A 21716-nucleotide genomic window follows, 5' to 3' on the forward strand; every position below is an offset into this window, starting at 1 on the left:
GCCCACACAGGAGCCCTGCCTGGCAGCGCCCGGGGCCCGCGACTCCCGCTGCCGAGCGGCGAGCGTCGCGGAGTGTGCACAGTCACGGCGAAACGCACCCTCGCGAGTCGCTCAGTGAGCGCCCTGACCGCTCGCGCTCCGCAAGTGGGGAGGAGACCCATTACGAAGCCTGGCTGTGCCAGGACCTAGGGGAGGAACCGCGCGTGTCGCGTCCTTCGGGAGCGGGAAACTGAGGCCGACAGGAGCGACAGGGACAGGCTTCCCTAGCGCGGCGCCTGAAGCGCAGCACTGTCCGGCAGCCGTGGGGCCCAGGGCCAGATCCCGGGACGGAAGGGGTTACAATGATAGAGACGACAGGAGGACCGGGTGGCGCGAGCGTCCCCGGGGTGGCGCGGCCTGCGGACCGCGCAGGCGCGAGCGGCCGGCTGGGGGCCGCCCAGACACCCGGAAGTCAGCGCCTAACGGGCCGAGCCGAGCCTGCTGTCCTGGGAGGGGCGGGGCCGGAGCCCCTCGGCGCGAGGCGCCATAGAGCGGGGACGGAGGACTCGGGTCCTAGACGCGTCCGGAAGTGGCTTCCTTCGGCGCCGCTCGGCACCATAGAGCTGGGGGGCTGCGGCCAGGGGTCGAGGAGCCCTCCTGCCTAGAGCGGCGAGGACGGGGTGGCGGCCCGGGCGGAGGGGCAGGGGAGGGGGAGCGGCGCGGGCGGAAGTGGCCGGGAAGGTCACTTCCGGCCTGGGCGCCCGTCCCCCTGACCCCAGGGTCTGAGTCGCCGCTGCCGCCGCTGCCACCATCCGCGAGGCGGGCGCGAGGAGGAGGAGTGCGGCGCGGTGGCCCCGGGCCGGAGGAGGTGAGGGCGGCACGGGCGTGGGGGGCGCGCGTCGGGGGTGGCGGGGGGCGCGCGTCGGGAGCCAGGCTTCGCACGGGGGTGGGTGGAGAGGCGGGCGGGCGAGCGCGGCCAGGCGGGCGAGCGCGCGTGCGCGCCGTTGGGGGGGGGAACGTGAGCGGGCGCGCGACCGGGACTGCGCGTGCGCGCGACCCGCGGTTCTGGGGCAGTGCGCGGGCGCGCGGCACGGTGGCGCGCGTGTGACTGTTGGGCCGGGCCGGGCCGGGTCGGGTGGCTGGGTCCGGGGCTTCTCCGTGCCGTTCGGCACCTCCGCCCCCCGCGGCCGGAAGTGCTGGCGACTTCGGGTGGGGGGGGGAAGTTGAGGCCGGGCGGGGCAGAGGCCGCGCGCGGGGCCGGGCTGGCCGGAAGCGGCGGCCGGGCCGTCGCGGCCCCAGGTCTCGCGGGTCTCTTCCTTCCCCTTTTCGAGTCGCCGTGGTCCGCTGCTGCCCCGGGCGGGCCGCTCTGCCCTTTGATCCACGGGTAATTACGGGGATGCGGGCAGCGAAGGCCCATTCATTCCCCCGCTCGCCTGCGGGCGGCAGGAAGCGCGTCCCGGGCGGGAGGCGGCCGGGCCAAGGTCAGCGCCGCGTGGCCGCGCGGGGCCAAGGCCGCGGCCTCCCTGCGCGCTCCGCCGGCCGCCGCGCCTCCCCCGCTGCCCCTGTGGCGGCCGGGGGAGCAAATGAAGTGAGGACGGAGGCCGCCTGTGTCTGCCCGTACTGGGCATCAGGGACCGCGAGACAGCACGGGCCGAGGTGGAGGGCTGACAGCGAACCCTGACAGGGCACCACCCTGCCAAAGCCCTGCTGGGTCCGGGAGCCACCCCGACCAGCCCTCGGGGCCTCAGGAGGGCAGCGACTTGTTTTTTTCCCTGTGGTTTTCTGGTTCTAGGCTCCTGTTGGGCAGTGCCGAGGAGCCAGTTGAGGTCTGGCCTCGGTGCTGGGCAAGCACAGTGTCCTGGCGCCTTGGCAGACCCTGAGCCTCTTGGGCTCAGTTTAGACCCCTTGCCTCTGCCCAGAGAACATCCGGTCTGACAGCTACTTGTGGTGCCGCAGGTCCTAACCTTCCGAGCTGAGCTGAGGAATGGGAAGGGCTTATCCTGCCTGGCACGTGGCGCAATGCCAGGGTGAAGAGAGGCGCTGGCCGGCCGGGAGTATTCCCCAAGAAATCTGGGGCGCCAGTCCTTCAGCCTGCCCTCCTTCCTTCCACGGCCGGAGACAGGAAATTACACTCCTTTTCTTCCTGGACAGCCCTGGTTGATAAGGACAGCGTTAGCCTCAGTAGAAGGTTCTTGATACTTCCCTTTAAGAGCCAGGGCAGAATTCAAGAGGTCAGTGTAAAGCTCTGGAAAGGGCTCTGGCGCCAGGCATTGAGTTCCCATTTTGGCCCAGTCTAGTCCAGTTCTGTGACCTTGGATGTGTTACTTCCTCTTTCCTGGACTGTCTCTTCTTCCCTCCTGCAATGTGAAGAGCCTGGTGAAATTCCCTTAATAAACTAGTCCACCAAGGACGCAGACACAGGTGGTTCCAGTGTATTGCTGTGCTGTGGGGCCCCAGACTGGGTGGCAGAGGAGGGTCCCAGTGCCTCTTGAGCCAGGCCCAGTGGCTGTAGAGAGATGGGGTGATTTGCCAGAGTGGCCCCAGGGACCCAGAGGGAGCGCACTGTTGTCAGGTGAATGTGCGGGGCCAGCAGCACATCTGGGGTAGATGGAGTAGGCAATAGCCAAGAGGACCCAGGGACCTCAGGGGATGGCAGGATGCATAGTCAAGGCCATAGCAACTGTGCAGCTGCCCCAGGGTCTTCTAGTCACTGATGGACACCCAGCTCTTAGGACTGTGCCCAGACACACCTCATAGGCCTCCCTAAACCTGGGTTAGTTGTCCTCTGGAGCCGAGGTCATGCCAATATTGGGCCTTGGTATTTAGAGGTCTGCAGACTTGATGACACTTGCCATGCATTTAGTGTCTGGTGTGCCCTGAATTCTTCAAGGCCCTGGGGCAGAGGTGGTTACCACATTTGGCAGGATTGAATGGAGGCCAGTCAGTGCTCACAAGCTCCAGGACCCACAGCACCATCAGAACACTGTGCTGTGTTTAGTCACAGAGCTGGCCTTTGACTACTGTACCTCCCCTCTGTTGGCTTGATTCTTTTGGCTAAGAGCCGAGTCAGAAGAGATGAACCTGATCTGAAGGCCTCTTAGTTGTAGAGTTGTCGTCTCTGGGTTCCCCATTCTGTGGGGTGCGCTGTCATGAGAACTCCATGCAGGGCTGCTGGCTGCTTCAAGGGACTCTTTGAGAACCAGCCTCCCATTTTAGGGGTCCCGCAGCGTAGGGAGAAATTCATGCCAGCCAAGTGGATGGGGGAATTGGGGTTGTCACACTGCTAGTGCTGGTGGCCCTGTCCTAGGAGCTCAGAGAGCACGTGCCTTACTGCTACGGAGGAGCCAACCAGCTTGAGCCCTGGCCCAGGTGGGCCAGGCCACTGGGGCCCTCCCCAGTGGTTTCCACTCTTGCTTTTGCCATACCCTTTGCCCTCTCCCCGTGAGCTTGCAGACAGTGGCTTCTCTATCCTGTGCTGAGGGGGAGCCCTGTCCAACCCCCCCCCAGGATGCCGGCCTTGCAGTAGATGATACCAGGGACCCAGGGAAGATCAGATGAAGTCGCAGACTCAGTGCTCAGGGTCAGGCTGCTCAGAGCCATTGGTTCCTGAGGGTGCTGTAGGGTTTGTGCTGGGCAGTGCTGCGAGTAGTCTGTGCCCTCCTTGAGGACATACTCTGCTGGACGCTGTTTAGGACTTGCCAGGGGGTCCCATGGCAGGAGCCACGGAGGTTAGGTAGCCATCTTTCCTAGGGAACATAGGTCTCACCCATGTTAGCAGGCGCTGACAGGGAGCCAATGCCAGCACTGAGAGATGGCAGACTGTATGTCTCGGCTTGGGCTCTGTGGCTCTGGCATTGCGCCAGCCACACAGCCTGTCTCAACCTCTGGATCAAATGGCAATGATGGTGTTGACACCTTCACTGTGTCTGCTGCTGCTTGTCGAACTCTCAGCATGCGTTATCCTGTTGGATCCCAATCCTGGCCCTGGGAGCGTAGGACAGACACGCAGGCAAAGCACCTTGCCCAGGTCACTGGCTCTCTGGTGGGGCTGCTTGCTGACCCAGCAGCCTGCCTGGAGAGATTGTCCTTGCGCCTCGCCATCTCTCCTAGGTGTTAGGGGATCAGGAGTGGAGCTTCCGTGCTTATGGCACTCTGTGCCTGCGGGTCTGGGGCTTGATCTGTGCTCCATGAATGTGCTCTGTTGCTTCGGGGTAAGGAGGACAGTGGAGCTGGGCTGGGGGAAGGGGCAGTCGGAGAGCTTCCAGGCAGGGGCCATTGATGATGGGGCTTGTCAGTGGGCACTCTGCCTCAGCAGAGAGCAACCTAGAGAGGCGAGTGAGTTAGGGGCAAGTATGTGTTGCCGGAAGGTTGATGGGAGGGTGTACGCCCGACCAGAAAGTGCCCTGCTGGGGGCTGGTCTGTGCTTGTTCTTGCCTATCTTTTAATATGCTTTTTTTTTTTTTTTTAAGGGGCACTATAGATTGAACCCAGGGGCACTTAACTACTGAGCTATACCCTCTAGCCCCTTTTTATTTTTGAGACAGGGTCTTGCTAAGTCACTAGAACCTCACCAAGTTGCTGACGTTGGCCTGGAACTTTTTATCCTCCTGCCTCAGCCTCCTGAGTAGCTGGGATCACAGGTGTGCGCCATTATGTCTGGCATGTATGTTAATTTTTAAGAGCAGTTTTAGGTTTGCAACAGAACTGAGTAAAATTTGCAGGCTCCTGTGTGTCCCTGTCTTTCCACCCTCACCATGGCCATGTTTGTTAACCCTGATGAACTTGCGTCACCTGTTACCACCAGAGTCCATAGTGTACGTTCTGAAGAGTAATCTGTTGGGTTTTAGCAGGTTTCAGTTATTTGCCAGCATTTGAGAATCTGAGTGTTGGGGGTAGACCTGAAGATCAGCATGCACAGAGGGCAGCCCGTGGACAGGGAGGGGCAGGGTTGCTCCCCAGGGACCTGAGCTCCGGCCACTCCAGCTGCACTGCAGCTTCACAGTAGGTGAGGGTTCTAGAAATGTCTTGTGGAGAAGGCGGGTGTGACTCCAGGGCAAGAGCCATCTACGTCCTGCTCAGTCATGTGTGGGGAACCAGGGGGGCTGGGCACTGGTCTGCTGAGGCAGCAGAGATGCCCAGCATCTGACCTTGAGTGGGAAGAAGACTGGGAGATGGGGAGCAGGTGCTCTGTGGTGCTCCCAGTCACCTTTAAATGCAGCCTCAAATGGACTGAAGCGCAGATAGTGTTCTCAGAGAATGTGGTCTATCAGAAGTGGCTCCAGATGAGATGCGGGAACCTGGGGCTCACCCCAAACAGGAGTGAGAGCCTGACATGCGTCAGAGGCGATGGTCAGGCCTCGCCCCAGGCTGACGTGCTGAGGGCCTGGCTTTGGCCTTGTGCAGATGTAGTCCTGGGATCGGGGGGCAGGGAGGGAGGAGAATGGGTTCCAGGACTGGCATGAGCTGAGGATGGGGGAAGGAGGTGGTGGGGAAGCAGTGGTCGTTCTGTTGGGCCCAGGAAGAGGCGGGGGTGGTAGGATGGAGAGGTCCACTGAGGTCATGAGTCTGTGTGTCTGGGACTGCGGGTGCAGGGGAAAGGGGGAGGCACACCTAGAGCTCGCCCTCAAGGACCTTGTGGCCAGGAAGGAATAGACAAGGGGACTAGAGGGTGGGAGGTGGCCAGTGGTGGAGCACCTGCCTCTCGTGCACAGTGCCCTGGGTTTAATCCCCAGCACCGCAGGAACCAAGAAAGGATGATGAGAGTGGAGGAGGAAGGGGACCCTTGAGCCCGCCCTTGAAAAGGGGAATGGGCTGGCAGGTGGAGGATTGGGCAGGGCTCTCCAGAGGGAAATGCTAGATGTGGCCAGGAGAGGTGGCAGTGCACTGGGAATCCAGGTCTGGAGGAAGACACCGCTGCAGGGGAGACGGGGCCCTGTGGAGGAATCTGGGTTTCACAGTGCTCCTTGGGCCAGTGGTGGGCGCGTGGGCAGGGAGCACTGAGCTGCGCTGCTTTTTCTTGTCAAGGTAAGGTCCCCCATGCCACAGCTCACCCATGTAAGGTGTGCCTTCCCAAGTTGTGCATCCATTGCCATGGTGGATTTTAGAACACCGTGCTCCTCCCCAAGAGAAGCTGCCTTCTGAGTGGCCATCCTGTCTACCTGCCTGTCCCGGAGCTGTCAGTCCACTGTCTTTCTCCCCAGACATCTGGACATCACGCACACTTAGAGGCAGGCAGTGCCCTCTGCCTGGCACACTCTGAGCCCTGAGTTTGCAGGGCTCCTCTGTAGGGTGTGTGTCAGCTGGGCGGTGGGTGCCTCCACTCTGGCTGTGGAGAGTGCGTTTTTGTGGACATTCACGTTGGGGGTTCTGGGTGGCTGTGTTCTTGGGTGAGCGCTCAGGAGTGGAGGTGCTGGCCTGTGAGGGCTGCCCATATCCCACTGCAGTGCGCTAGCCTGCCCAGGAAAGGCTTACAGTCCCCCCAGCAGCCCCGAGCCCGTGTTCCAGGGGTGCGAGGTGCCAGGTGCCATCTCCTTAGGCTTCCTTCAGTCTCCCTGAGAGCCGATGGCCTGGGGCAGTTCTCTGAGCTTGCCATCACTTGTGTGTGTTCTTTGGAAAAATGCTTGTTCAGTGCCTTTGCCCAGTGTTCCTAATTAGATGTCTTATTACGCGCCATGGTGGGGTTCACATTGACCACCTCCCACATGCACAGAATACCGTTCGCTCCACTCGTTCTCCAGGGCTTCCTCTTCCCTCCCTCCCCTGCCCCCTGATCCCCTTCCTCCACGCTTGTCTTCCTTCTATTGTTTTTAAAAATTGGCGTTTTATGGATGTACACAGAGGTGGAATTCACCGTGATGTATTTATGTGTGTATGTAGTGAGGTTTACCCGTCCGATTCCGTGGCTCCTCCCTTTTCCCCGTCCCTCCTCCCTCCACCTCAGTCTCCTTCCTCTGATCACTGATCTCCCTTCGGGTCTCCTAGAATCATGGCATTTCCTCCCCTACCCCAACTTTCCCCCCTTACTTTGCTCTAGCTTCTGCATGTGAAAGAAAACATTCTGACCCTTGACTCTCTGAGTCTGGCTTATTTCACTTGGTATGATGGTCTCCATTTCCATCCATTTACCAGCAAATGCCATAATTTTATTCTTTATGACAGTAAAAGTTTATTATGTATAAATATCATATTTCTTTAACCCAATCTCGTAGCAGCACAGTTCACCAATAGCTAAGTTATGGAACCAGCCCAGGTGCCCAGTTTTTAACAGGGTTATTTGAACAGAGTGACTTTTACAAGGGTTCACTGGTTGTGATGTGGGAGGGGACTTGAGAAGGGCAGGCTGGGAGCCTGCACTGTGGTAGCCGAGGGGGGGGCCCCCAGGAGCTGGCAGTGGGAAGGGTGGGTAGAGAAGCCTGTGCTGGTGAAGGAAACAGGAGGAGTGCATGAGGTGCCCGTGCCCATGCCTTTGCCGGTGCCACAGCGATGTCAGAAGGTTCATGTTGAAGGGTGGCTGCAGCATTGGGTGACTGAAAAGTCAGAGGGTGTTTCTTAACTGAGTTGCTAAGTGGGAGGAGTGCAGGTGGTCAAGGGCTGCCCAGGAGGTGAGAAGGAGGTACAGTCCCCCCTGCGAGGCTTAGCCAGTGTGTGAGGATGCAGATGGGTGGGAGAGGGGGTCTGGGAGCATCTGCTGGGAGCAGCCTGGCTTGGCCTTGCTGGGAGGGCTTGCTTCTGACCCTGCCCACAGCCCCAGCGACAGGGAGGGGAGGGGAGGAGGAGGCTGGATTGGCAGTAGAAGAAAGAGGGGATAATTGGCGGGCAGGCATCCAGCAGGGTGGGTGGGACCTCATAACAACAATAATAACAATAATTTGTCTGGGGCTTAATAGCCCTGCCAGATCCACGTGCTAATTGGACTGCTGGAGGGCCCGACTGGGGTGGGCGCAGGAGATGCCCTCCCCTCCCTCCTCTGGAGGTGGAGGTCAGAGCAGGGTGAGCACCTGCCGGAGAGGGCCCTGAAGGGAGTGGCAGGACAGGCAGGGATGGCCGGGTAGGCTCTGATTCAGGCTGCTGCCTCTTGCTTCGGGGTTCCTTGAATTCCTGCAGTGCTCTTCTTTTCTAGTGTGTGGTGCTGGGGGTCAGACCAGGGCCTCATGCCTGGGATTTTCTTGAGAGCAGGTGAGGGACCTTCTCCAGGGAATTGCCCTGGGTCCTGAAAGTGGAGTCAGGAGCTGCCCGAGGTCCCCAGCTCCTCATCTTTGACCCTGCAGATGAAGCCCCACTCCCCACACTGTGAGGTCCTAGGGGTGGGCCCCAGAGCCCAGAGGTTTAGGGAGGAGGGCCAGCACCCAGGTGAGGGTGTAAGGGAAGGTGAATGGAGAGGAGGAGGACTGCGTGGCATTTCAGCTACCCTTCTTAGGCTTTTTGCCAGTCTTGCTGATTAATTCTTACTCAGTGGTACCAGTCATCTGCTGTTCCTTGTCCCCATCCTACGGAGGATGCTGTTGAGGCCTGAAGAAGCGGAGCCTTGCTCAAGGTCAAAGAGCAGTGCTGCAGAGGGACTAGAGAGGGTGTCTGCACTCAGCTTGTGTATGCACATCTGCCTCCCAGGGATGCTGCCCTGCCCCAGACCGCAGCTGCTCTCGGCAGCCACCGACTGGGAGAAGTCAGGGGCAAGCAGCACCTAAGCCTTGGTCAAGACCCCCGCCCCTGCAGCTGACCGCCAGATGCCTGTGCTCCAGCTCAGTGCCCATGCGCCCCTTCTGCCACGCCCGCTGCAGAGCCCCGGTGCACAGTGGCGATTCGGGCTGTACAGAGTAGCTGGAGGAAGGCCTCCCCCCTGCCCAGGCTGCTCTGTGTCTGCTGGGTTATTATGTGGTATGTCACCTGGGAGCCCGCCCACCAGCCCTCATTTATGAACCTTGGATCCACAGACAGAATCATCAGGAATTTGGGGTCAGCAGCCACACAACACTGAGGTCAAGCTGGGGCCTCCCTCCTGCCTGCCCTGTTCCTGTCTCCTCCCTCCTCCCGTCCTCATTCTCCCCCGGGTTCCTCTTTGCTGGGCCTTGAGAGCTTCCCTCCTGTCCTGTAGCCCCATCGTTCACATCAGGAGTCGGTGAACTTCTATAAGGAGCCACTTCTCAAGTATTTTAGGGTTTGTGGACCAGGAGGCAAGTTGCCTCTGTCATTCATGTAGGTAATTAGATAAGTCTTAAAATGTGACAATGACCATTGGCAGGTGGGAGGAGTTTGTTGACCTCAGACTCCTACAGAGAGCTTAGGGTCAACCCCTCCACCTCTCAGCTGCCAGCTCTCTTCCTGGCCCTGATGCCTGTGGCCTCACTGCTCTGGGCTGCCCCTCCCTGCAGAAGCTGGGCCTGAGACTGGGGCCAGGGAGGGCTCTGAGCTGGGAAGTCCCTGTGCCTCTTGAGCTTAGGCTTTCGTTTCAGGGAAACATTATCGCACTTGGCAGAGAAGGCTCAAACAGCAAAGGCCATGAGGCTTGGCCCTCCCCTGGCCCTGGCGGCCCCTGGCAGCAGCCTCCCGTCTCTCCCGTTCTCTTCCCATGCTTTTTTAAACAACGTTTGTGGTGTTGTAGTCAGTGGGCGGGGCGCTGTTCTAGAGTTCACTTTTTACTAGAGGTATGTGTGCACCGAGACGCTCTTCTGCAGTGTACAGCTTGGTGGTCTCTATGGTTCACGGAGTTGCTTAGGCAGCACCACTGTCTAGTTCCAGAGTGTCTCCTCACCTTCCAGGAGCCCCCACCACTCGGCATTCACTCCTGTTCCTGCCTTGACCTCCAGCAGCCACTGTGTCTTTCCTAGCGCAGACAGCCTGCACGGGGAGTCCCCGCCATGTGTGCCCTGTGCCTTGTGCCCTTACTTTGGCTTGGATTGGTCCAACTTTTTGCCCATTGGGAACAGCTTGCCATGAACACCACCTGTGGCACTTGTGGCCGACATGAGTGTTTTCTTCTGTTGGGTATGGGCCCAGCAGTGGACTTGAGGGTCTGTAGTCAGTGCGTTTGTCACTGGAAGAGTTGCCAGGCTGTTTCCCAAAGCTGGGCACTACTCTTTGTCCCTTGCAGTGTGCCAGGCTCTGCCTGATTTTTTTAAAAAAAATTTAGTATTGGGAATTGGTTCCAGTGGTACTCTTGCACTAAGCTACATCCTCAGTCCTTTTTTTAAATTTTATTTTGGGACAGGGTCTTGCTAAGTTGCTGAGCCTGTCCTGAACTTGTGATCCTCCTGCCTCAGCTTCCCGAGTCACTGAGGTTACAGGTCTGGTCACTGTGCCTGGCTCCTGGGTGTTTGGAGGTTGATGATGTATTGTGTAGGCTGCAGTTTTATTTTTTGGGGGGGAGGGTGGTACCAGGGGTTGAACGCAGGGGCACTCCATCACTGAACCACATCCCCATCCTGTTTTATATTTTATTTAGATACAGGGTCTCACAGAGTTGCTTAGTGCCTCACCCATTGCTGAGGCTGGCTTTGAACTCGCAATCCTCCTGTCTCAGCCTCCCAGGTGCTGGGATTACAGGCGTGCGCCGCCACACCGGCCAGTTTTGGGTGTTTGCAGGGGAAGCAGAACTTCCTCTTGTAGGGCCTCTGGGCCTGAGAGAGGCTGACATGAGACAGATGACCAGGAGAAAAGCATGTGCCTTAACCTTGCCTGTGTGCTGGAGGCGTCCTGGGACAGGGAGGCCCAAGGCTGGGGACCACCGGGAGGGTGGCCGCGTGGCTGGGGCCGAGGGGAATCCGAGCTTCAGCAGGGCTTGTTTGTGCAGAAGGCCGTGGCCTTGGCTCCCACCTTGCGATAAGTCGTTCTGCTGCCCGGTACAAGGAGCAGAGCACATTGCATGTGGGAGTTTCTCCCCTGCTTTCAGGCAGAAAGGGAGTCGCCGCTGCCTCTGTGGTTGAGGTCAGCCCTGGCTGGCCGTATCCCGGGCACTTCTGCTGCCCCCCACTCTGCCCTTGTGCCCACCACTTGCCCATTTGATACAGTTCTCACAACTGTCAAAAAAATCAGTCTTTATAGTCTTTTTCTCTTATTAACAAGTAATTATGGGCTGGGGATGTGGCTCAAGCGGTAGCGCGCTTGCCTGGCATGGATCGACCCGGGTTCGATCCTCAGCACCACATACAAAAACAAAAGATGTTGTGTCTGCCGAAAACTAAAAAAAAAAAAAAAGAAGAAGTAATTATATTTTACTATTAAATCAGGAAAAAAGAGTCAGAAGGAAGTTGGAATCAATCCTCATGTGATGAGCAGGTGGTCCCTGTGGCTGGCACCCTGCTATCACTGGGGCCAGCCCACCCTCTGGAGTAGGCCAGTGTGATTCGCTGACACTCCTTCCATTGTTGGGCATGAGTGACCTTGCTGGTTCTCTGGTGCTAAACTCTGCCATGATCTTTTTTCCCTCATAAAAAGCGTCTGCTGAGGTCTTGGTTTTCCCTTCTGAGTGGCTTCTGGAAGGTGATCACCTGGTCAGGGGCCTGCATGCTGTGCAAGCTCCTGGGCTGTTGGTGTCTGTCCCCAGCGTGCTCCTGCTGCGAGCTCTGCCTGAGCCGGGTGGGGAGGTCCTGCGCGTGGGGTGCGGCAGGCTCTGTCTCAGCAGACTGCTCCCTCAAGTCTTGGTCCACACTCCCGAGAGCGCCCCCATGCCTGGCGCTGCAGGGGTGCAGGGTTAGTGCTGCCAGTGGGCAGGGGCGTGCAGACCGACCAGCAAGAGGCGAGGGAGCTAGGGCCTTCCGGAGGAGGGCCGGCAGTGCGAGGCTCTCTGGAGACGGTGTCTCGGAACGCGTTGAGGGGTTTGGGCTGGCTGGGCTGATGGGAGATGGCTGTGCCGCCGAGGCTGCTCCCGAGGCCCAGAGCTGGCTGGCCCTTCTGCTGCCTGCTTGCAAGACCCGTGCATGGCTCTTGTCTTGAGGGTCTGGAGTTGTGACAGCTTTGCCTCCTGCAGGTGCTGGGGACTTGAGAGCCAGTCAGCAGTGCCTGTACAGGAGGCAGGAGTTCTTTGTGTTTGGAATTCCCTCTTACTGCTGTGTTTTGGCTGTAGAAGCTGGCAGCACTGTGTCAGTTCCCCTCTCCAAATTCTACTGGAACTTCCTTGTTTGTGAAGTCCTAGCATCTGGAAGCTGCCTGCTGGCTCTGCCATTCCTTGATGCCATGTGGTCACTGGAGTTCCCTCCACACCTGGATTCCAGTGTTGTCTGGCTGCCGTCTGACCAGATACCCTTGAGGTCCAGTTACTCTCTTCCAGTGCGCTGGTGGACTGGCGTCAGGAACCTGCCCACTGTGTCTGGCTTGAGGACTTCGTGTGGTTGGGATATAGGAAGACCTCAGGGCAGGCAGGTGCACTTGCTGCTGTCCAGTCCTCCTGTGCTGGTAGGTGACCTGTCATAGGCACAAGAACCTCTGTGGCTCAGGAGTCCCTCCGTGGCAAGAGTGCTGTGTGCATCATCCTGTTTGCACCTGAGGTCCTTCATCTTGCCTATGAGGAAACTGAGGCACAGAGGCAGCACTGTACGCTGTGTCCCAGCCGTAGGTGGCGCTGGGCAGGAGGTTGGTGTGGCTGTGGCCTGAGTGGCTGCCCCAGGCCTTCCCTCCACTCCCTGTCAGAGGCGAGTCGTGGGCGTTGTCTGCTGGGCTGTTGGTGCAGTGCCTGACCCCAAGGCCTTCAGTTCCATCTGGTGCCCTGTAAACTGTGACCTTCTGTCTCATCCACTTCCTACAGGGACGTAGACATGGAGCTTCGGGAAGAGGCCTGGTCTCCGGGGCCGCTGGATTCTGAGGACCAGCAGATGGCCAGTCACGAGAACCCAGGTGAGGTGGCCCTGTAGGTTCCACTCCGCTGCCCTCCTGCCAGGGGGGAATGCTCTTCCCCCTGCTGTGACTCTGGCACGCCTGGTTTCCCTCCCCTTCCTCTCCTCCCCAGGGCTCTGCATCCTAGCTTGGAGGGGCTCCTGTTGGTGTTTCCAGTTGTCCTTGCAGTGGAACCGTCCTGAGGCCTTGGGGACCACCTCTGTCTGATTTCTTCTCCGGTGCCTCCAGCTTGGGGCAGCACCCTGTCCCTTGCTGAGGGTACCCCTGCTCTTCCACTGGCCTCTGGTTCCAGGTGGCCCTTGCTCCCTGGCAGGCTGCTCCTCAGACCAGGGGTGGCCAACCCAAGTGCAGGGCCTGGAAGGCAGCAGTGACCGGCCTGGAGGGTGGGTGCCTGTGTTTCAGGGGACTTGATGGGTGTCACCGTGAAATCTTTGCGCGTTGGCAATGTATTTTGTTTAATAAAGTATTTGGGTGAATAAAACGCATCTGTAGGCTGCACAGTCCAGGGTGTGTTTGAGACGCAGCCCACCACACACTCACTCCCTCTGTTGCCATGACTACAGCCCAGGGATGAGAAGGCCCTGGGAAGAGGCGCAGTGGCAACAGGCAGCCTCACCCCAGGTTTGGCGTCCTCTGTGCCCGGGCAGCACTGCTCACATAGCCTGAGGCTCAGCTGGCTCAGTTGGGGCCTGCGTCTGCACCCAGAACGTGGCCCTGTGCCTACTTACATGGGGCTGGAGGGAGAGAGGGGCACAAATCCTGACGTCTGGAAGCACTCACTGCTGCTTCCCCGTGTTTCTCCTGCCCTCTGACCTGCCACTGGCCACCCAGTGCAGTGACCTGCTGCTGGCACTGTGGCCAGGCCTGTGCTGGAGCATGCGCTCCTGAGGAAGGGTACTGAGCTGCCTGGTGCCTGCCTCTCCACTGGAGCCCATCGAGGGGGGACGCGGAGGAGAGCCGAGGGGGCCGTCTTCGGGCTCGTCGGTTTGCCAGGGTCTCGGTGCAACTGGAGGCTTTATCATCGTGTTCTGTATTCGAATGTGTCTGAGAAGTGTGCTCAGGCCCTCCAAGCCAGTCCTTCACCGAGAATGGCACTTCGTTTACCTGTCCCCTCTAGTCCTCTTGAGGGGGGTGGTCTCCTGGAGCCCACACAGAGCCCAGTGAGGTTGGGCTTCCTGCTGATCAGTGCCATCCTTCCTGTCCGCGCAGGTGAGGCAGCAGAAGCCGTGACAGGGTGTGGAGGTGAGCCCCGTCTGGCTCTTGGGCACCTAGTCTCCTGATGGCTCGGCCCGACTTGGGGTTCTCTGTATGCAGTGAGCAGTGGGGGGTGGGGAGAGCCCCCAGGCCCTCCAGGGCCTTAGCTAAGGGCATGAAAGGAGAAGCGGCCCACATGACTTCCTAAGGAGCCGAGCAGATTCTGAGGAGCTTTCTCAGCTGCTGGGTGGCCCTGGACGGTCCTCAGGTTCCCAGGCAGGGATTCAGCAGTCGGACAGTCAAGCCAGCACCCTGCCGACAACAGAGGCCCAAGCCCTGTGGACTGCGGCGAGGGCGCGGGAAGATGGGGCGGGCGGTCGCCTTCAGGCTTTCACTGGGAAGCAGGGGGCTCGGAGATCGGCAGCTGAAGGAGGGGCTGCTTTGTCCAGGCAAGGGAGGTCTGAAGGGCCGGAGCAGCCCGGCCTGCGGCTCTTGGATCAGCCAGAACCAACAGGAGGCCTGCTGGGCCCCTGTCCTTGCCGACAGAGAAGGAGAGAGGGTCCCAGTGAAAATGGGAGCAGCCAGGAGAGCCCCGCGTGTGGCCACCGTGAGCAGGGGGTGCAGGCAGCTGAGGTCAAACTCACCACCTCCGCGGATCCTCGTGAGCCACAGAAGAATGCCAAGGGCAGCCCCCAAAAGATACCCTGCAAAGGAAAACAGAAGAGCACACCAGGAAGGTGAGGATCCCTGAGATGTGCCAAGATGCACAGTGCGTGGAAGAACCCCAGAACTGCAGAGCCCAGGATTCCTTATGAACAGCTGAGGTGACAGAGAGAGGATGTAAAATGGAAGGGAAATGAAGAGTGTCAGCAGTGACGCGTGTTGAGGCCAGGCACAGGGAAAGCTCACGCACCGCGAGGCAGCCCTGCAGAGGATGTCGGGGCGAGAGAGTGAAGCAGAAGGCCCCCCGAGACCCCCAAGCAGGCCACGCAGCATGGGCCCCCACTGCCTGCCCCTTCTGGTGTTGCAGCAGAAGTAGCACGTGGCGTGACCTGAGTGGGTGAGCACCGCTGTCCAGCGCCCAGGGCAGGCAGGCAGAGGCAGAGGCGTAGTCCTCAGGTGAGCCGTGCGCCCAGGAGCTCGTGCTCACCCCCTCCAGGTGCCTGAGCGCCCTCCCAAGGAGTCTGATGGCAGACCAGTGAGCTTCAGAGGGCGGCTGTGGGCGGTGAGCGGCCAGGCCCCAGGACTGCGCGGATGAGGCTGTCCACATGTACACCTGGTGGGTGGGCACAGTTGTGTGCGGGGCATGAGGACAGCAGATGCTGTGGGGTCCCTTAGGTGCGTGACTGAGTCACTGAGAACCAGGTTTCACGGGGAGAAGTGGGGTGCAAGTGTCAGATGTGAGAGGCTAAGTTAAAACCTTGGAGTCCCAGATTTGAATGGGGGGTCTCACTGTGAACTCCTGAGGACCTTTAAAAAAAGAAGCAGTGAGTGTTTCCTGATATTGCTTGTGAAAGCCATTTTGCACCACAAGAGGCCAGGGCTCTGGGGACACTGGTGATGGTGGGTCTGGGGCAGGGAGCGTGGAAGTAGGTGGTGCTACTGAAGGCCATTTGTCCTGTGGGCAGACGGTGTAGGAGGAGCTTGCCAGCTGTCCACCTTCATCCCTAGTGGTGCTGGGGAGAGGGGACTTCAGATGACAGGGAGCCAGTGCTTTTTCCTGAAAACCTTGCCATTGAGGGGCAGTGAGCTCTTGAGCTGCCATCACCTCCTGAGACTGCACTGGGTGCTGAGGGGCAGGTGTGGGGTCTGTAGGATTCAGTTCAGCTTCAACACAGAGGGCAACGGGAGGGCCCTTTTGTGCACCCCATTCAACCTGTGGTCCACTCTGTCGGCGTTATGTGGAGACACACAAGGAGATGCTGTGAGCCCTCTGGAAAAAGCAGGACGACGCCACGCTGTGCCTGAGTGAGCTGCCTGGCAGAAGCCTGGGAGGACCCTGTGGCCATCTTCAACAGGAACACTGCGAGGAAACACGGGCTGTCCTTTGGACCAGCCAGCTTAGAGTGACACACCAAAGCATAGTGCCTCAGAGTGCAGTCCTGGTGGCAGAGCTATGAAGAAGTACCAGGAGCTGATCCGCTTGGGCTTGGGAGGTGGGGGGGATCTCCCTGCGGGTGACGGAGATGCCTGACCTGGTGTGTCTTTATATTGAGCTTCTTACCTCTGCATCTGGTTTTGGAGCTCTTTGTGCCTGCCATGTGTGCCACAGAAGGCTGACATCAGAACTGTGGCTGCTGGGCTCCACTTCGGGGGTCTGAGGGGTGGGACACTGCCTGCTCTGTGCCAGGGCTGGAGGAGCTGCAGGACCCCTGAACTCCTTGTCCCCAAGCTGAGAACAACATTGGTCTGCTGTGGGGTTGAATTGATCCATGGGCACATTCAGCAATAGGAAGGTGTCGGGATCCTGCCCTCCGCCCAGGGCCCTGTTCCAGCCTCAGTCGCCCTGGTTCCTGCTGGTTTTCATCGAGTACCTGTGTTCTGCACCACTCTCCTCCCGGGGATTTGTTGTGCACTCACATGTGTGTGCTAGGGAACTGAACCCAGGACCTGGCACACACTGCTGCTGGGCTGCATCCCCAGCTTCTCCGGTCCTTTTAAGGGACTGCGGGGATTCTGGGAACATGGTAGCCTCTTCCTCCTGAGATAGGGAGACTGAAGGACCCAAGTGGCAGTCTGCCTAATAGCCTGCCCTCCACCTGCAGCACCAGTGCATGGCGGGACGAAGAGCCCGCCTCCTGAGGGATGAGAGGGTCGCTCATCCGGCAGTGTGAAGCGCTGTGTTGGAGGTGGCTGCTGGCACCAGCCTCTCCTCCAGTACCTCTGGCCACACTCCTGCACCTCAGCCTCCCCCAGTGCCCTGCTTGGCCTTCTCAGCTCTGTTCTGCATCACATGTTGTGTCCCATGCTCTTGACAACTTTGCAAACGAGGCAACTGTTGTTTTCATGGGAAAGCAAGTCTCCTACCCCTTGGCCCGGTCACTCTACCTGGGACTAAGAGCTTCCGAGGTTTTTGTTTTTAATTCTCTTTTTAATGTACTTATAAATTGTAATTTCTTTCTTGATTTGTATTGACAACAAATTGGGGTTTATGCCATCTCTTCAGGGTTCCTCCCTGATGCTCACATCCTGCCTGGATTTTGTCCCCTGCCAATGTGACTCTAGTGTTCTTTGCCTTACAATATAGTAATTCTCAAATTCGAGGATACCAGAACCCCCTGGTGGGTGGACTGGAGTGAAGCCCAGGGGTCCGCATCTGCAGTTCCTGGTGGTCCTGGTGCTGCTGGCCAGGGACCCTGCTGGAGAGTGAGGGCCTGTTGCAGGAGGTGGCTGAGCAGGCGGGCCATGGCTGTCGGGGTGTGCCAGGCGTCAGCTTGTCCTGCCTGGGTTTCTCACTTGCAAAGACTCATGTTTCATAGCAGCCATCTTATGCGATCTGACATACAGAGGACACAGAGCTCTGCCCTCGGAGGGTCTAGCTCTTCTTCCTGTGTTCGCCAGTGACGTCTCACAGGTGCATTTGAGCACTTTTGTGTTAGCAAGAGGGAACACAGTTCGGGTAGGTTGTGATTCCTGCTTTGAAGGAAATCAGGGTGCACCTCTTGAGGCCCTGGCGTGATTCTATAACACTGGCAGACCCCATGAGGAGAGCAGGTGTTGTGGACAGCACCCACGTCTCAAGAACGGGACGGGCTGGGAGACAGGCGCCTGGGCAGGCATGGTACAAATTCGGGAAAGGCTTTGTTGGGGTGGGCTGGAGGTGGCGTCCTCCCTCACACAGGTCCAGGCTGCATCTGGGTCTGGCCTGACTCCGGCCCTCAGCCTCCCTGTCCCAGCTCAGTGCTCCGGGTTTCCCGTGTTCTCCCTGGAGGCCTTTCTTGGCCTCCTTCCTGCACATCCATTTATGTAGTCAGTTAACAACTTCCTGGAGGTCCTTCTGCTCCCTAGGCATGGCTGCCACGGCCTGCAGGAGCGCACCTTGGGGAAGATGGGTGATGAACACTCGTGCAGATGCCCCCGAGAGGTCAGTGCCCTGAGCAGAGGACAGGCCGAGGGTGTGAAGAGCAGCAGACCCGACCTGCTTTCTGTGATGTGGGTGCTGTCCCCACTGGTGGTAGGGTGTACTCCATAAAGGCAATCAAGAAGCTGTCCCAGGTCAGCACTAAGCCAGGGTTCCTGCATGGACAGCCCTCTGGAGCTGCTGCCTCTGACTCCCCCCACCTCTCTCTTGACTTCCAGTGGACATACTCATCATGGATGATGACGACGTCCCCAGCTGGCCCCCGACCAAGCTCTCCCCGCCCCAGTCTGCACCCCCGGCGGGGCCCCCACCCAGGCCACGGCCGCCCGCCCCCTACATCTGCAACGAGTGCGGCAAGAGCTTCAGCCACTGGTCCAAGCTGACACGGCACCAGCGCACGCACACCGGCGAGCGGCCCAACGCCTGCAGCGACTGCGGCAAGACCTTCTCGCAGAGCTCGCACCTGGTGCAGCACCGGCGCATTCACACGGGCGAGAAGCCCTACGCCTGCTCCGAGTGTGGCAAGCGCTTCAGCTGGAGCTCCAACCTCATGCAGCACCAGCGCATCCACACCGGCGAGAAGCCCTATGCCTGCCCCGACTGCGGCCGCAGTTTCACGCAGAGCAAGAGCCTGGCCAAGCACCGGCGCTCGCATAGCGGCCTTAAGCCCTTTGTGTGTCCGCGCTGTGGTCGCGGCTTCAGTCAGCCAAAGAGCCTGGCGCGCCACCTGCGGCTGCACCCCGAGCTGTCGGGGCCTGGTGTGGCCGCCAAGGTGTTGGCAGCCAGTGTGCGCCGCGCTAAGGCGCCGGAGGAGGCAGCGGCAGCAGACGGCGAGATCGCCATCCCGGTGGGCGACGGCGAGGGCATCATCGTGGTGGGCGCGCCTGGCGAGAGCGCCGCGGCTGCCGCAGCTATGGCCGGCGCAGGGGCGCGGGCGTCCGGGCCGCGGTCACGGCGCGCCCCGGCTCCCAAGCCCTATGTGTGCATGGAGTGCGGGAAGGGCTTCGGGCATGGGGCTGGGCTTCTGGCCCACCAGCGGGCTCAGCACGGGGACGGGCTGGGGGCGGCGGGCGGCGAGGAGCCTGCGCACATCTGTGTGGAGTGTGGCGAGGGCTTCGTGCAGGGCGCTGCGCTCCGCAGACACAAGAAGATCCACGCTGTGGGCGCACCCTCCGTCTGCAGCAGCTGCGGACAGAGCTTCTACCGGGCTGGCGGGGAGGATGAGGACGAGGACGCAGCCTCTGGCGGGCGCTGCACCGAGTGTCGTGGCACAGAGGGCCGGTAGGGGCGGGGGCGCCCGGGGGGGAGCAGGGCCCCTCGGGCTTGGCGGGGACAACAAGACCAGGAGGCCAGGGAGAAATGGACAGAGGGGTGCGACCGGTGGCATCCTCGTCTCCTGCCCCTGCTACTCGGCCTGCGCTGTCTTGGTGCGAGAGGACCTGTGGGCATTAGGGCAAGGTGGTTTCTCAAGGTGCCCGCTGGCTCTCCAAATCCTGCCCTTTCTAGGTTCTCCGCCAGAGCCAGAGCTAGACAATGTGAGAACTGTAGAGGTCAAGAGGCCAGACCCTCAAGCAAGAGGCTGCCCCTCTCTTCCCACACTGTCTGGGATGTTGTAAGGGATGGAGGGAAGTCTGGCCTTTTGTATTTAGAGGGTCCCAGAAAGGGAGAGGGGCCCTTGCCCTCTTAGAGTTTTCTTTTAATCATACCCCTTACCCCCTCCCATCCACTATTTTTTCTGCCCTTCGAGTCCTATTGATTTTATAGCCCAGGTTTTCCTCCTGCTCCTGGGTGTGGGGTAGCAGAGGAGTGAAGCAGAAGGAGACCCTACACCCAGGGTAGCCCCCTTCAGAGGATGGGGTGCCCTGTCTGTTCTCTGGCGTGGGCAGGTGGAAGAAGGGGTGTGAGGGCAATAAATCACACTATTCGATTGTCCCCGTAGCCGTGTGGTTCTTGGGTTTGGGAGGAAGAAGGGCAAGAGGCTGAAGGGCTTTGGCAACCCCAGGTGTAGCAGTGGACGTCAGCCCGGTCAGTGGACAGCCCCGCCTGTGCCGGTGCTCCTGCTGGGTGCTGCTCAGGAGCTGCGGATTTCCTGCACTGTGCCGCAGGGGGCAGTACTCCAATCCCGGAGTCCTGCCTTCCTCCCTGGAGACAGCCCACACCTCTCCTGCCCAGATGCCTCCGGCCAGTTGGTCACATGGGCACTTCTTGCAAAGGTAGCTGTGCTGGGAGGGCTAATTCCCAGCGACAAATTAGGGCACTGAAGGTGGGAGATGCATTTGGGGGCAGGACCTAGGTATCACTGAGTGCTGTGGCTGTGTCCAGCACTGAGCTACAGTGTCTGCCGCCTGGTCCCTCAGGACCGCTGTAGCGTCCTGTCAGAAGGGTCCCCTGATGCCAATTCCAGTTACCTGGGTCACAGCCCCTGGCCAGAGACCCCTGTTCCTGGTGCCTTGAGGGGGTGTGGTGACACCCCACCAGTGGGTATTTCCAAGCTGGCGGGCAGCAGTTTGAATGCAGGAGGTGCTTGGAGGGGGTGGGCTGCAGGCTCCCTCCCCTGCACTGCAGGAGGCAGGGAGGGGCTTCTGCCTGAGTGAGCAGGTGTTGGAGGCTGGTGTTGCCTCCCAGCTCATTGGAAGTTTGGGTCACTGAAGGAGGGGGTGGTTTGCTGGGAGTCATGGGGAATTTGAAGACTGGGCTTCGTGCCCTTATGTTCCTCTGCTGAGCACTAACCTTGGTGCTTCTGGAGGTGGGGAAAGGAGTGGGAGGTAAGCAGTGGGGTTCTGGTGCCCACTCAGTGAGGTAAGTCTGGCCCCTTCCCCAGGAGCTGACGCCGAGATTGAGCAAGATTCAGGGCCAGTCTCCACCCTGCCTCTTACCAGGCTGTTGGCTCTGGGCAAAACCGTGAGCCTCAGTTTCCTCCTCTGTGAAAGGAAAAGATTGCCTATCTTACTGGCAATCTTTTGGGAAGGGATCCAAGCTCAGCACTTGGTCCCAGAGCAAGTGCCTCCCAGACAGGGGTAGAACCAAGTGGCAAGTCTCAAATCCTCTGGGCCCACATTACTTTCCCTAATGCAGGGATCCATTTAATAGTAGTTCTGTTAGTGAGCTGATATGTCCATGGGCCTAGACAAGTGTCCTTGGCACTGGACCTGGCCCTCCTGTCTCAGAAGGGGGGTGCCTCCCTTCCCAGGCACTCACCACAGGTTGGCACTGCAGCTGCTCACACAGTGTGTGGGCGGGCAAGCTGGGGGCAAGCTGGTTGGGCCACCTTTCCAATCTCACGAAGCCCTAGCTGCGGTGGCAGCAGAGATGACTCCTGCCGCCGTGTTTTAGGACTTCACACCCATCACTCAAGCCATCCACTCTGGGCTGCAGTTTGTAAGGCTATGCAGCCTCTGCTGCACCCCCGCCCTGAGCCCACCACCACCCTCCTGGATGGAGGAGGCCACATACTGCTCCGTGTTTACTGAGCACATGCTGTTTGCCACGGGCTCTTTGGGGAACAGTGTGACCTTGGTGGTCACAATGTCTGCCCTTGTGGAGCTCATCTTCTAGGCCCAGGGGAGACAGCTGCCAAGAATTGAGGATAAAGAGGCAGACGGGAGGTAGGACGTGCAGGAGGTCCCTGGTGGGGCAG

At 59.6% G+C, this 21716-nt stretch overlaps 1 protein-coding gene across 3 annotated transcripts; it reads left to right on the forward strand.

Moving 5' to 3' along the window:
* The first annotated feature begins 475 nt into the window (after positions 1 to 475).
* On the forward strand, positions 476 to 20011 carry Znf787 (zinc finger protein 787). 3 transcript variants are annotated; one of them, XM_076838105.2, is made up of 3 exons: positions 476 to 847; positions 12716 to 12804; positions 18298 to 20011. In XM_076838105.2, exons 2-3 carry the CDS (start codon positions 12726 to 12728, stop codon positions 19362 to 19364), a joined length of 1146 nt encoding a protein of 381 aa, XP_076694220.1. In that variant the 5' UTR covers positions 476 to 847; positions 12716 to 12725; the 3' UTR covers positions 19365 to 20011. The 3 variants fall into 3 exon arrangements, with proteins under 3 accessions (XP_076694220.1, XP_076694221.1, XP_076694222.1); XM_076838106.2 differs by lacking the exon at positions 476 to 847 and adding an exon at positions 1280 to 1363; XM_076838107.2 differs by lacking the exon at positions 476 to 847 and adding an exon at positions 7690 to 12366.
* The last annotated feature ends 1705 nt before the right edge of the window (positions 20012 to 21716 follow it).

This window comes from Callospermophilus lateralis, chromosome 18 (genome assembly GCF_048772815.1).
Source record: "Callospermophilus lateralis isolate mCalLat2 chromosome 18, mCalLat2.hap1, whole genome shotgun sequence".
Lineage (NCBI taxonomy): Eukaryota > Metazoa > Chordata > Mammalia > Rodentia > Sciuridae > Callospermophilus > Callospermophilus lateralis.

Excerpts from the sequence above, each read along its gene's own strand:
- Znf787 (XM_076838105.2), top strand. The coding sequence starts at position 12,726 with ATGGAGCTTCGGGAAGAGGCCTGGTCTCCGGGGCCGCTGGATTCTGAG. Across the intron at positions 12,805-18,297 it reads GGCCAGTCACGAGAACCCAG|TGGACATACTCATCATGGAT; the intron begins GTGAGGTGGCCC and ends CTTGACTTCCAG.